The 15,549-nt window shown below is 45.8% G+C and overlaps 1 protein-coding gene across 4 annotated transcripts in view; it reads left to right on the top strand.

Moving 5' to 3' along the window:
- Window positions 1-12,103, top strand: part of MYO16 (myosin XVI) — a 584,648-nt gene extending 572,545 nt beyond the window's left edge. For all 4 annotated transcript variants that reach the window (XM_032314881.1, XM_032314880.1, XM_032314879.1 and 1 more), the window contains exon 35: window positions 11,346-12,103. In XM_032314881.1, the coding sequence (XP_032170772.1) occupies window positions 11,346-11,573 (228 nt within the window). In that variant the 3' untranslated portion in view covers window positions 11,574-12,103. The remainder of the gene's footprint in view (window positions 1-11,345) is intronic.
- Window positions 12,104-15,549: the final 3,446 nt, after the last annotated feature.

The following is a 15,549-nucleotide window of genomic DNA, read 5'->3' as shown; positions in this document are numbered from 1 at the left end:
AAAGTCATTGACTAGTACCCTGGAAGGTTGACTGAACTTGGTGTACTCGAATTTGTGTTCTGACTACACCACTTACTAGCCAAGTGAGCTTGGGCTTTAAAGATGAATTTCAGCACCTGTGAAATGAGGCTAATACTACAAAGCCTGCTTATTGCTTCACATGATTATGAGAAAGTACTAGAATAGTAACGTGTGAAAATGCTTGAAGAATATAAAACAGTATCATGAAGATGAGGTTAGAAATAGGCCCTCAGAGACCTCAGAGCACTCTGTGTGTGAGCATACGGACCAGGACTGCCGCAGAAAGAAAGCGAATTCTAGAATTCTAGGTGTGGCTCTGTCTGGTGGGACGGACAGAGAGACTGTGAGGACGTACGGTAAGGACATTGGACTAATCAGCGTGGCCAGAAGATACAGGACTTTCTATAACCTCCTGAAGTGTGTAGGCTTGCTTGCTTAGACCAGGCAAAGGGGTCGCATTGAAGATTTTCAAACACACAGATTATGCGAATAGATCTTTTCTTTGGAGACAGAAAATCTAGTAGATTAATTGTCCTCAATAATACCTCCTGCTGTTTGCACTGAGTCCCCTATAAAATCCCGAGAAAAATGTTTTAGAAGTAATCATAATGCTATTACTTTCTGTATTTCCAATATAGTAGATTTATGTTTTTCTATATATTCCATGGATTTGACCTCCATTACTATAATACGTCATTATTATAAACATACCCTACATATATGTTATCAATTTTGTTATACTCTAGTCACTTTTACTGATACTGTCATGTTTTCTTAAGTGAATTGAGGTAAAAGACCAGAACTCATACAAAATCCATAACCCAGAGTGCCACAAATTAATTACATTGCATGATGTATAATACAATCATAAATTTCTATTTTATAACTTTCCATTAATAGGAAGAAATATACATTCACTCATCAGAGTCCATTTTTATTCAAAGCTATTAACCTAAAATCAGCCACAAAATGCAAATAAATGTCCCTTTAAATGATATTAAATGCATTCCAATATAATATTACTTACGAAACTTAAGAACGGTTACTATCTTTTTTAAGAAATCAAAGTGTACAGACAAGGTGAAAAGCTAAAATCCTTTCTCCCCCTCCTCACTGCCTGCTATTCAGAGGTAGCTACTCTTGCTTACGAGAGGATTTGTAAAGTGCCTTTGAAGCGATATTTTTCCCTTTATCGAACCTTTTGGTGATGAAGGAAACAAAATGGCAACAAGAGAAACAAAATAATAAGATGAACTTCATTGAGTCTCTGTATAAATAGCTATTTCCAAATTAAAAAGGATCAGCTCTCTTTGCCTAAACCAGAAATTCTGCTTTCACATTCAGATCATTTTCTTAAGATTTTTTAGAAGTATGAAAATATACAACACTTTAATCAAAGATTTTTTTGAATCACATGTTACTCTATGCCACTTCTCTAGGATCTATTGAGACAGACTTTGGCTTTACAAACTGTGATTTTCGGATTTCACTTTTTAACGTTTTTTTTTTTTTCCCTCCAACATCTTGTTAGCATCAAGTAGAAATGGGATTTGCATTTGAAACACTAATGTTCACCATTCAGTCAGCCAAGAAGATTCCTTCTTTTAATTTCCATAAATGTCAGTAAATGCCTCTTTTCACCTTTGGGTGATTAGTCAATAGAAAAATCAACTCTGTGACAAATGAACAGCAACATGATTTTACATATGAATTATTTAACAAAGTCTATTTTTATCCGGGAAGGGAAAGACTTAGGGTAAAAAATCAGCAGCAAATTATTAATTTACATGTATTAATATTATTCACAGAAATGCATATCCACAGGAAGTAAAGAAATTTATACCTCATTTTTTAATTAGTTCATCTCATAGAACTCTATTAATGACACCATAGAAAACTATTGAAAATTAATAAGACATATAATAACCTCATGAAGCCTTCACATCACATTGGGTTTCCCTCCAGGTTGTGAAAGATTCCGTGGATTTTGACCCGGAAAGTGAGCAAACTAATGAGAAGTGTCCCCCTTGAGATGTAGAACTTTCAGGAGCTCAGTTTTTACGTTCCTTTATCAGATTCTTGTCTTCATGTCCGCCTATACCTCTGGACATGAGAAGGCACAAAATAACTTTCCAAGTCCAGGTGGGGAAATGGACACTAAGATTCAGGTCTTGAACTTCTAAGTATCAAAACAGCAAGATTTTCTCAAACAAAACCCTTTAAAAAAAGAAAGAACGAAAGGAAGAAAACCCACAGTGAGTTGTCCAGGAGGTAATAGCCAGTGTTTGTAAGTGGCCCTATTTTCTCGGGATTACCGCGTCGATGAAGTCTTCTTGTTAAGACCCCGCTAAAAGGAGGGGATGTTGTTGGGGGATGGGTACTCCAGCCCACGGGGACGTGTCTGGACCGTGGTCATTGACATGCCTGCTTACACCTGCTGGGAGCTTGAATCAGGGTGATCGGAGGCACCTGTTTATTAAGTGTGGATGGCGTGGCTTCCCCTTCTGTGATCTTTGCTTGAGAACAGAGGGGAGGACACGAGGCTGTGGCTTGCAGGGTCTGAGCTGACAGGAGGCTGTAGACGGCTCTGTAGGTGCTCTGTGCCCTCCCCCGGTGCAGCACACATAGGGGGCACTCCAGGGACGCTGCCTGCCCTCGAGGGGCTGAGCAGGGCCTCCCGCCTGTCAACTCCTTTGAGGGGTCTGGTTGTCCCAGCTCCCAGGGGACTGTGACTTTCTGCTCTCCCATACCAAATCACCAAGTGGCTCCTAAGCTTTGAAGCTTTCATACTTGTTTCGAATGTCAAATTTAAAAATAAAAATCACAGAATAATTTCCAGGTATATTATTAGATTCTCCACTGATATTGGTTTCAAAGGCATTGAAGCTGACAGATGGTCTGCACCCTTTTCTAGAAGCCTGGGGTTTGTACCTGTTATACAATAGTATCATTTTCCCCCCATGCCATCCAAAAATAATAATTCTGGGCATGGGACGTCTTAGTCTGTCTGGGCTTCTGTAAGAAATGCCGCAGACGGCGTGGCTTATCAACGACAGATATGTCTTTCTCGGGGTTCTGGAGGCTACAAGTCCAAGATCGGGGTGCCGGCATGGTCGGGGAAGGGGCCCTTCAGGTTTACAAATGTCTCTCCGTGTCCTACCAGGTGGAAAGTGTGAGGCAGCTTTGCGAGAGCTTTAATAAAACCACGGATCCCATTCATGGGGGTCCATCCTCGTGACTTAATTGCCTCCCTCAGGCTCCAACCACAAACAACACCACACGGGGGGTGAGGATTCCGACATGCAAATTTGGGGGGACACAGACGTTTGGGCCACTGCATGGGATAAACTTGAGTGTCAGACGCATTGCATGCGTCGGTCACCTGGAAGGCTGGGGTGGCGGTCCCGCTGTCTTTCTGGGGGCCGCTCACTAGCCATTCAAAGCCATCAAGACATGTGTGAACTCAGAGTAACTAATGGGCGTGGGACCACCCACACCTGATGTGATTTCAGGGCAACAGAACATTTTGAGTGAGTTCCCAGGGTTTTATGGTGTTTGCAAGGACCGTATCTGAATCCGTGACAGGAGAATTGCCTCCCAAGTGTAAGAACATACTCAGGGTCCGTCTGGCCTTTCTTGAAGGATCTCTCTCCCTTTCCTTCCCTGTCCTGGATGGCGGTAAGGTGCCCAGGGCCCCTAAATTTACTTTTTGAAAAATGAAACCAGAAATCTAATATACTGTGTAAGAGGAGATTTCAATACACAGCAAGCAAACCCAGTTAAAAGAGTTTTTTAAAATAGCCTCCGGAGGCCATCAGGGAGGAGGAATTTATGCACGTCCTCCCGGGAGGAACCCAGACTTGTCGCCTGCTGCACACCCTCTGCCCGCACCTGAGTCCTTCCTCATCAGGACCCCAGGACAGGTCCTTTCCTTTTTTCACTTCAAGAGAAACCAGCTTCCAAAAGTTTCTATAACCCTAACGTGTCAATGAACCCAACCAACCCCAGTTAAGCCAGTCTTAATCCCTGTTGTAAATGGAGGACCTAACTGAGAACGGCACTCGTGACCTTCACCGTTATTACTCTGTCCTGTCTCCTCGGAGCATGGGAGTCAGGTTTCTGCCTGAACCCTTCTCCCAAGCTGCAGTTCTGGCGGCCCAAATCAAGGCCTGCTGGCTTAAATTTTCAACAGTGAGTTCTTTCTCGCTGACGACTCTGATCAACTTTCCCCTTGTCCCAAGCATGTCGCTGGGCATTCGTACACGACCTCTGTTTCAGCTCTCCAAGGGCCCTGGACACCCGGTGCTGGGTAGAGATTAATTTACTCACTTTGGACTCGAAGGGACACCCCTGGTCTGAGCAAGAAACACATTCTACCTCCAGAGACTTCTACCCACATGGATCCACATTTTCCTACTTACGTATCTTATGTGGCCTCTTTTAAATTTTATTTTAAAGATATTATTTATTCAGTTGAGTGAGAGAGCAGAGGGTCAGAGAGAAGCAGACTCCCCGCTGAGCAGGGAGCCCCAACATGGGGGCCGTTCCCAGGGTCCTGGACCATGAATTAGCAGAAGGCAGACGCTTAACTGACTGAGCCACCCAGCCGCCCCTATGTGACCCTTTTTATTTTATTTTATTTTTTGACCCTTTTTAAATAGAAGCAAGATTCCCCTTAACCCTGAACGTTTCTTAAGTTATTATAATAGTAAGACACACACGGTTCCATTAGATCTCTGCAGTCGTTCACCTGTCATTACAGCTGTAAAACCAAAGCAAACTTACAAACTCAACACGACAAAAACCGACAGAAGCAAAAAATTGACGTTTACAACGTTCGTGCTAGGTGTGATTTTGTTCAGCTGAAATGAAATGACGGATGACAAAGTGAAGGTGGTCGGACGCAGATGCCATGAACGTGGGTCCGTGTCTACCACCCTGAGCCCTTGGGGACCTCAAGCTTCTGCCGCTTCTCTCGGCTTGAACTGCGGGGCAACTGCCCACCTCGCCCAGGCTGCGGTCCGGCTCAGCTCTTTCTCAGAGGAGGATGCCTCATTTGCATATGAAACCATCCACTGTTTCCTCATTGATCTGCAGCGATATCAGCAATATTCCCTGTGTCGTCCGCTTATAAATAAAATACGAAGTCGGAGAGTAAAGTCTTGCTGAGCACTAGCTTAATGATTATAGTGCTTTTGAAAAACTATTTTGTAAAGAAAAACGCACTAAATACTAAATTATCCAAGAATGCGAGGACCCCAAAAATAACATATACAAATAGCTATTTACTATTCACTAAAATCTGTTTATCTTACTCCTGAAATTCGGAGAAACTCTGGACCTTTCATATCTTCGCGTATAACTCTCTTTAGTTTTAAATTTATATATATAAAAATATATATAATACAAAATAATATATTATTATATTATTATTATATATAATATAAAAGAATATATTTATATTTAATGACATATAAATGTATTTTATTTTATGATTAAATAATATATATTATTTTATTAAATATATATTTAATAATATATAAATATATATTTATGTGTGTGCATATATATTTATGTGTATAGAATAAATCCAGTGGGTTGCTCAATATGTGAGATTTCCTTGTTGATAAGGAAGAGACTATGTTATGTTACAGAGGGCCCCAAATTGTGAGAAGTGTTCTCATGCAATGTTATCTGTTCGACTCATCAGGATAATCATAATTCAGCAATGTTTAGGGTTTTTCTCAAGTCCAAGAGCAAACAATGACAAAACCGTAAGACCCTGCATTTATAGGGCACTGGTTGCTTCTTTAAGGTGCGCTGTTAAGTGGCCCGCGCACGTTCCCCCTGTAAACCATCCTGCGTTTTGTTGAGGTGGACTGTTCCTGCCAGCCCACCTCACAGATAAGGAAGCTGACGGGCTTGTTGGCAAATGCAGGATTCTGGCCCGCGCCCCAGTTGCCAGGGACTGGGTTTTAGACCATGCTGCGTCTCCTCGAGCGAGCCCTGGGGCCCTCGTGGGCCAGGGATGCTTTGGGAGAGGATGAAGTCCCGTGTCCCTCTTGGCTTGTGTACATCGAGTCCTATGAAACGCTTCTTCTCACCTCTTCTTTCCCCTTTTCCAATGGTGGCAGCCTCCTTTTTCAACATTCAGAGCAAACCTTCTCTGTGGAGCTTCTCCAGACCCTCCTCTATAAGCTCCGTTTCCCACGTAGATCGGGAGAGGGGAGATTTTTAAAAGACATCTTCCCCGTTGTTATGCTGTGTGCAACAAGTGAAGACAGCTGTGTGTTTTGCTTGCTTTGGAGTTCCTTTAAAGGCAAGATATTTGTCACATTCATGGAGCACAAAGATGGGACAGCGTGGACAGCCAAGGGATCATAGGTAGGGGACAATGTTTACATCTCCAGTCGTTAACACTTGCTTTTTGGTTCTGAAAGATGATGATTTTGTGTCCAAACACTGTAATATAAAACATGCCCAAAAAGAAAATAATTAAGTGGCGAGCTATCTGCAGGGACACAGGGTGGAGATAGATCTTTGAAGCAAGGTAAACAAGCTTCAAGTTACAAGATCCCAGTAGGACACCTGTAGCCAATGAAGAAATAAGGATAAATGGGGCAGGGGGTGAGGGGGTAAGAAGGCGCCCATTTCCAGCTCTACCCTTGACCCCCAGCATCACTCCCTCTGTTTCTGAAAAGAAATGGTTCCCTTTCAATACCAAAACTTAATTTTAAAAAAATTTTTTTCATCCTGTCAAGTCCCGGTCCCCTATTTCCCCCCCCCCACCCCCCCCTCTGGTGACCAGACGTGTGTTGTCAGTAGTCACGAGTCTATTTTCCAAACCAAAATTTTTGTTTCAAAGTCATTCTTGCCTTCTTAATGATCATATGTAATTTATCATGAAGCATGAAATAGTGGTAGAGGAAGCTGTGAGGGTTTTTGTTATTTCCCACAGGTCAGGTAACTTACAGAATGCAGAAACACTGATTGTGATGTTTGCGGGAGCGCTGGGTAACATTGTGAACACTTTGTAGTGCTTGTATGTTACTTGACCATCGTTTAAATAATATCCATAGTTGCCACTGTTTGCTATTCTAAAATATTAAAGCCCTTTTACGGCTTTTGACAGATGTGATTTTTGTGCCTCATGATCTAATAAATTCAATAAATCCAAATAGAGCAGATTAAACATCGTTCGGGGCACACCGTTCTTATCTTCTTATCTAATCATCGTCTCTCAGATCATAATTTTAAAATCCCCTCTGAACTTCTTTATGTTGCAAGTAGTGACCTATGATGTATCCTTACACAAAATTTTAACTCTCATTTAAGGAATAACCTGTGAAAATTCTTTATTTTTCTTTCTTTAAAGGAAAATCAATAATGTTAGTATGTTACCATCTCATTTAGACCATTCTGGCAACTACCCTTAGGTACCTATTAGATTTTACTCAACACCTATTAATCTCCATAATAGACAATAAAGTTCCATGGGATCTCTCAATGAAGGGTTTATTCTGAGCACTCGTTGATTATTGCAAACATCAGTCACGTTTCTACTTATCAAGGAAGCATGGAAAGCGCCTGGTTGTTGATTGGAAGATGGGGTTCTTCTTTACTTACTACATTATTCAAGACATCAATAGCCTCATTAAGAAAATGCTTTCTAGTGGATTGGGTATATAAGTCTCACCTTTTACAGTGTACTTGGGAATTCAGATATTTTTAGTAAACACTGAGAAGCTTTGAAAGGATAGAGAACATTTTTTTTTTTCTCCAAACATTGAAGCAGTAGCTCAGGGGATTTGGGACATTTTCCATCAAAAGCCTCCTCTCCAGCCGCCATCAGATCAGCAGCCGCAGAGTGGCTCTATCTGGAAGTGCGTTCCTGTTAGGAACAGCGTGGCGGAGGCCCACCTCATGCACGGTTTTGGTCATTATGAAGGGCTGCGGAAGAGAGTCTGGGATTGAGAAGAGACCCAGAATGGATGTGCTCTGGGGCTGGCGTGGGGACAGAGCTGTGTGGCTCTCCGGTGCCCCGGCATGAACAGAAACACGGTCTGTGCATCCGGCCATGGAAAAGCAAGGCCAGCTGCTGGGCGGAGATGTGCATGCTGCTGGTCCAGTTTTTATGCTTTACTCTGTCTTGTTAGAGCTGCCTCCATTTTCATGGGACTTCTGTATCCTTCTTCTGTTTTAGATTGATGGGATATTTATTATTTCACATTTCCTGTATGTAACTTCACGTGTCATTACATGTTCTCTCCCTGCGTGTTCTACAGTTTGACTAGAGAAGAAAGCGTGCATTTTCTACTTACTGCCTCTTAAGGGACTTTTGTTACCCTGACCATTTTCCTAATGCTGCTAGAAGCCTACCGCCTCGAAACTCCCCGCAACCCCTCCTGGCTTTCACAGGTCGTCCTTGGTGTGCATTCCGGTTCTACAGATAATTTATGGTCCATAAGGTATCCCAACAGCTAGCTTCTTTTTACCCTTGGATTTAATTCTGGTGTCCATGAATTAAGAAACTTAATTAAGAATTAAGAAATTTAAAAACTTGATTCTCTCCTAAGTTTCAATTTTTTTGACCTGGGGTCATTTTCCTTCTCCTTAAAAAAAATGAGAGACTTCTGCGGCAAATTTTCCCCTTCTATTGTCTAAAGGTATCTCTATCTTACCTTTTGAGGGTTATTTTGATTGAGAGTAGAGTTTTAGGCTGAATTAGTTTCTTCCAGTACTTTAACTCATTATTTTCTGTCTTCTGCTTAGAAGTCAGCTTTCCCTCTCATTGTTGTCCCTCTGAAGGGAATGTGTCTCTTTCCTGTAGATTTTAAAGCTTTTTCCTTTGTCTTTGTTTTAAGAGGATCTACCTTGTGCTTTCTCACTGCTGGCGGGGGGCCTGTGTGTGTTTGCCTTTTGTGTGGTTTCTCTGAGCCTCTTGGGTGTGTGGATTGATGCCCTTTGGAAGTTCAGGAAACTTATCTCTTTGAGGACTGCCCTGTCACATTCTTTGCGTATCTCTTCCCTCTGGAATTCCTTTTATGTGTGTCTGTTCCGCGTCTTCGGTTTGCCCATCATTTCCTCTCTCTTAGGCATGTCATCATCACAGGTATTTTAAAGTCTCTATCGACGAACCCTAAATCAGGATCATCTGGTGAATCTGCTTCACGCTCTGATTTTTAGTGAATTTCCTTATCTCTCCGCATGCCATTTCTGATCACGCAGTAAGCGTCGTGGGTCAACAAACTGTAGATGCTGCCGAGGCTGCGCACGACAAGGGAGAGATGCCACCATCACATTAGGGGGCAAAAGCACGGGCGGGAGGCCTCAGTCCAATCCCGGATTGAGCCGCGGTGCAGAAGCAGCCTCTGCTCTGCCTCTCACCCGCAGGCAGCACCCACCTGAGCTTTGGCCTGTGGGGTTTTTGTTCCTTAGCTCTGGAAGAGCCCAGATGCGCTCCAGCTGTGCATTTCAGAGGTCTTGCCCCCTCTCCAGGCTGTGCAAAAATCTGCAAGTCTCCAAGACAAGACTAGTCAGGCGCTTGAAGCTATTCTCTCCCCCATCCCACCCTCTTCTGAAGCACCTCAAACACCCCAGGGGATTTCACTCTGGTTTTTTGTAAGCTTTTGGCCTAAAGCACCACTGACACATACAGCTGGAGGACTTAACAAATATCTCTTGGGGAAAACGGTCATCATCTGAGGGTCTGCAAATTCCCAATCTGTGTCTCTCGTCTCTTACAACTGCAACATGTTGTACAGTTTCTCTGTCTTCTAGAAAGGGCTCTCTAGACCTACAGAACTCAGAATTGGCAAATGTCCCAGGAGAGGGGAAAAAAAAGAAAACAGCTGGTCATTATCTGTTCAGAAAGATTCAGAATTTCAGTTTCTCTGGTTCTCAGAGCTATCTGATGCTCTAAATATATGATTTGGGTAATTTGTCTTTTTTTTTTTTTTTTCATCTTTACAATGGGAGCCGTAACCTGACATGACCTTAAAAACCCTATGCAGGTGGGAAGTTTTCCTGTTTTGTTTCTAATTAGATCAGCGTAAAGTTAGGTTACTTAACAAAAACAATACCTCAAGGAAGCTGGGGGGAAAATCAGTTCAGATGGTAAAAATATTCTTCCATCAATTATATACTCTCTCATAATAAATCCCATGAGAGTCTTATCCGCAGATTGCTCTATGTGCTGAACGTGGGCCAAGGACTATGGATATACAAGAGCTCGGAATCCACAGAGTGAACGAGATGGCAGCTGATAGTAACCGCCAGGTGTACACGGGGCAGTAGAGGCACTAAAACACAATCGCAGAGGAGGCGCACGGATTGCACTCAGTCCCACGGAGGGAGAGGAGAAAGGGAGCGTGGCAAAGGGACGCTGGTCTTCAGCTCTAGCCCGCTTTCATTCACTCTCGTTTGTTTTGCTGGGGAGGCTGGGAGCTGCACCACCACAAAGCAGGAGGGCCTTTGGAAGTGGGCTGGGACGTCTAGTTTCTTCTGAATTCTCCCCGGTATCCCCGCTGTGATGTCTGCACACTCACTTGAGGATGCCCAGAGCAACCGTGTCCTAGGGAGGCGACAGGAAGAAGCCCATGCAATCACATTGTGATGCTGTCCTGCAAAGGTCCATCAAGTTCTGTCTGTCTGCGCCCAAGGACAGCGAGCACCCACTGCTGGTTCAGATCACGGCTCTGATTTGCCGCTGCAACCTAGAGCGTGTGCTGAGGCCCCGGTGAGGTTGCAAGTGTTTTCAAGGACCTATAACTCGTTTCCTGCTGCCGGGTAGGCTGTCCTTGACCTCACGTTGGTCCTGGAGACGGTGTCTGTATCCGCGCCGTTCCCCGTTAACACTGACTGTGGATGGGCTCTCTCGAGCAGCCCCATCCCTGGGCTGATGCCTCGTAGTCAGGAGTAGACTCGTGCTCCCTGAACAGATGTGGACTAGTACTGCCTAGATGGGGGGGCCCTAGAATCGGGGGAACCTCGAGAAACCCACAAAGCTCTATGACACACAGCCTCTCGGTTGTGATGAGGGGGAGGAAGGGGATGTTCTAAGAAGGTGTGCTGCAATAGAGGGCGAAGGGCCCGCTGCTGGAATTCCCTGCATGTTTCTCTCCTCAGCCAGTGTTCCTGTCCTCCCTGCTCTGCTCTGCGGGCCGCCTGCACCTGGCAGTTTCCAGCCCCGGGGAGGGGGCGGCTTCCCGAGGCAGCAGCGCCTGGAGGCTTGGAAGCCAGCGAGAGCAGCCCCGGGTGGCCCTCCCGCTGCCTCTCGCCATCACAGCACCTGCGGCTCCAAGTCTCCCCTCTTCCCCCCGCAGGTCATCCAGCAGCTGCGGCTCTCCGAGAACGAAAGCGCGGCCCTGCAGGAGCTCCTGGACTGGAGGCGGAAGCTGTGCGAGGGGCGGGAAGACTGGCAGCGCCTCCTGCACCCCCCGGAGCCCAGGGCGCCTCCCCCTCCTCCCTGCAAGAAGCCCACGCTGGTGAAGAAGCCCGAGGGCGCGTCCTGCGGCCGGCTGCCCTCCGAGCTGTGGGACTCCGGGCTGTGAGCGGCCGCGCGCTCAAGGGCCCGCCGCTTCCCGGCCGGGGCCCCTGGCACGCGTCTACACGGAGTGGCCCGGACCCCGGACGGAGGCCGCGGGACTCGGCGCATGTGCGTGTGCGCCCGTGTGCCTGTGTGTGTGTGCGTGTGCGCGAGTGCGTGTTCCTTCTCGCCCGTGCGGGGTACGCGCTCCGTTTCTCGGCCCGCAGCCCCCCGGTGGAGCAGGCGCTGGACAAGCGCGGGGCAGCGCCAGCGGGACCGGGCGGGGCCGTCGAGGGTCGCGCTCCGGCTCTGGGGTCGGGGTCCCCGATGCTCCTGGCCCCTCAGCCGCTCGCCCCCAGCATACCCTCCGCGACGGACGCCTGGTGTCTTCGTCGGTTGTGTTGTTTGGCCATTACGAACCTGATGGTGATGGACCGGGTTCTGACCCGTTTTCTAACTCTCCGCAGTTGGTGCTCCCTTCAAACACAAGTGTGAAAACGCGTGTCTACAATTTTCTCTCCTCCCGCACCTTTTTTAAACCTGAAGGACCTAACCCCCTCGAGACCGTGTCATTGCTTTAGCCCGCATCAAGCCTGTGCGCGCGGACTGGGTCCCGGGGTTCCGCGGGGCCGCCTGGGGAGGCCCGTCCCCCCGGGGCCGCGACTCTGCGGACGCGCACGGCCAGCTCCTGCCGGACTTCTCCTGTCCCCGCGTCACCCTCGGCCGCGGGAGCTCAGTGGAGCAGGGGGCGCTCCCGGGCCGCAGCTGGCCGCGTGACAGGGTCACCCCGGAGGTCTGCCCCGTCCAAAGGAGCTGGCGGGGACCCGCTGCACCGGGCGGTGACGCCGCCTCCCAGGGTCGCCGTCCCCTCGGAGCTGTGCCACTGGCTCCCTGCTCCAGTCCTCAGCCCTCCCGTAACAGAACCGCCCGTTTATCCGTGTGCTTCTGCGGCGGTCGGGATGCCTTCAGCGGCGACCCCCGCCTGCCCTTCTCGCTGCTTGGAACGCCGTGTTCGTACCACGTCCCAATAAAAGGTGCAGCTTCAGTCTTCGGCGGTGGTGTTTATTTGGGGTTGTTGCTGTGTCGCTGGCCGAAGAGCAGGGCCAGTGAAGCCATCCTGTCCCCGCGGCCTGCCTTCCTCTGCGCTCGCAGCCCCCTGCAGGCTTTGGGCACTAAGGGTCTATTTTAAAATAAAGGTTTTATGAATATTCAGGTATAACGGCCATGCAGGCAAATGTCAGTGTTGCGAATAATGTGTTTGTTATTTAGAAATAAAAGGCTGCCAGGTCCACAGACGATTTCCCTTAAAAAGGTAGTTTCTTAAGGTGCCAGAGAAGAAGGTCTGGGTCAGCCAGGGGGCAACGGGCCAGGGAACCCAGGGGCCCAAGCCTAGATTGCCATGTGCTTGGGAAGGATGGGGGGGCAGGGTTTGCAGGCCTAGAATTGGTGAGTTTGAATAATTTCAGGGGCTCCAGGTGGGAAGCTGTCCCTGGTTGTCTGGTACTTGGCCCCGGGCCGTGGGATGGGGGCAGGGTCACTGGCTGAAGAGGGACCCGCCCATGAAGAGGGTGCTTGAGTGTGGGCTCCAGAGTGGTTGGCAATATCTATTATATGTAGGCGATGGGGAGGGCTGTTAAAGCATGAAAACTGTGAACATGGAAAGGCACAGTAAATACAGGGTCAACGACAACATTACTGATGCCGTCTGACAGGGAGGCCTTCCGGGTCACCTCCCGCTTCACGCCACACACTGCCGCTCCCCGCCCTCTCCCCGACGCCTGACTTCCGCACCAGCCACCAGCAATGGAAGAAGCCGGCTTTCCTTGACCTACATGGCTTCCTACATGGCTGGCCTTGCACACTGTGGCTGCCTAATGATCGTGGACCATAAGTCTGAACTGATCTCCGCCCGCCTCCAACAGACACAGTGTATTTATTTGGACCAGGGTGAAAAGCAAACTGTCCCAGCATTGTACCTTCTGAGAATTTGTTTCCATTGCGCACTGAACACTGGCTCTGACCGTGCGGGCGCTTTGCATACATCGTTCCTAACACAGACCTCCCTGGGAATGACCATCTACATACTCATCCTAGAATTAAAGCCTTAAGTAGGCTATCAGATCATAAACCCTCATCTTTATGGTTCCAAAGCCCATGTCACATTAACTTGATATGCAGAAATGTTCTGCTCATGACATCAAAATATATCTTTAAAAATCTTCAAACTAAATGACTCTTGGGGGATACAGTGTTGTGTGAAAATGGGAGGTAACACTTACCTGGAGAGCTTACGCGGAGTGCGCTGTCCCCAACATGGGTGGGTCTGAATGACACCATCCCCTGTTCTGTTAACCTGGTCACAGTTTTGGGCGTGTGTAGATGTAGGCTGACCTGTCTGTCACCTGCTAGAGGTATCAAGGGCATCTGGGAGAATTTAGATGGGCTGAGTCTAGGAATCCCTTTGTCCCATCTAATGTTTGTTGACCTTGCAGAGGCAGAGAACAAACCCTTGGAGGGTATTCTAGCCCACATTCAGGCGTGTGTTAACTAGAACCGTGTTGTCGTGCCTGTTCCGATGTGACGGGACAGGCAGCGGACTGGAAAGCATGAAAAGCCACGACAATAGAAACAATATTAAGAGTCATAATAATAAGAGATAAAGTCCGATTCTGTGTGTATGTATTAAAGGTACTCCCGGCATGGTTCTCTAATGATTACGACACTGTCAACAAAATGAACAGAGGTACTATTCTGCTTAATAAAGCACGGAATATTATTCCATGTAAGCAAGATTTCAACAATTATGTATGTTTGCAATATACTTAATGATGGTATTTTAATTGCTATCAGACCATAAGGTATGAATTATGATATATTATTGGGCCTGAGACCTTATGTTTAGCAATATAATTGGTATGAATTATTACCCCGTGTTCAAACACTGCCCAACCTTATTGCTTTTTTAAAAAATGCTTTATGAGTGGTCTCTAAAAACTACTATCAAAATGTTTATAGTGGGTTAAAATGATTTAAAGTGTATTTTCTAGAGTGGAAAAATATATTACTATTCTTAAATTGTGGTACCTAATTTAGTAGAATTATGCTTACATAAATCTACCCCATAAAAGCAACAACCAATTAAAATCTTAGATTTGTAAATGAATATCCCATATAAACATTACATAAGTTGGACAAAAAGTATGTTATGAATTCCACAGTCTAGGAGGACAGATAAATTTCTATCAAAATTCTATTGCTGTCAATTTCCAGCGAGACATCAAACCCAGCTCCCGTCACGATAAAGGGCATAAGGTTATTATATAATAACATTCTACAGTGGGACACATTTCACTCCTGGCTATCACTCTGCACTGCCAATTTTTTTTCAAACTTTTAAATGTATATCTTTAGCTAGAAGTTAATAGGGTTTATTTTTATGCTTATTCTCATCAGGTAATTAAAAAAAAAAAAAAAACATTAAATTAGCTGGAAAAAAACAACAACTGTGTTCCGAGTAAAAGTTCAGTGTAATTTCATTACATTTTTCAAATTGTTTTTAGCTGCACATAAAAAAGCCATGTAATGCAGATGAAAGCAATTATATTTCTATTTATGGTGCAATGGTAAATTCTCTGCAATGCTCATGGTTTCCCAAAACAGTAGCACTGCTTTCAAAAAACTAAAAATATATTCTCTCCCCCCATTCCACTTCCTTTACATCTTATTCATAAGCAATGACTTTATCAAATAGATTCTACTACAATGTTCTAGCCATGTGAGTTACAAAGATACGCATATAGCATGGGGTTGTAGCATGCTGAGTTACAGATGGCAAAGAATTACCTTTGTAGTCCCTTCACTTTCCCTAAGTACTGGAGACCCCTGGGCAGCTCCATTATTGTGTTTCCAGTAAGTTTTTCTAAAATCCAGCATGCTTTGTAAAACTTTAAAGATGAGTTTTTCAAAGGCTAAGTCTTATTAGCTGCCTATAATACATACCT

This window comes from Mustela erminea, chromosome 15, assembly GCF_009829155.1.
Source record: "Mustela erminea isolate mMusErm1 chromosome 15, mMusErm1.Pri, whole genome shotgun sequence".
In the NCBI taxonomy this organism is placed as follows: Eukaryota; Metazoa; Chordata; class Mammalia; order Carnivora; family Mustelidae; genus Mustela; species Mustela erminea.
The sequence above is the reverse complement of the archived record's forward strand: the minus strand, read 5'-3'. Positions and strand labels throughout refer to the sequence as shown.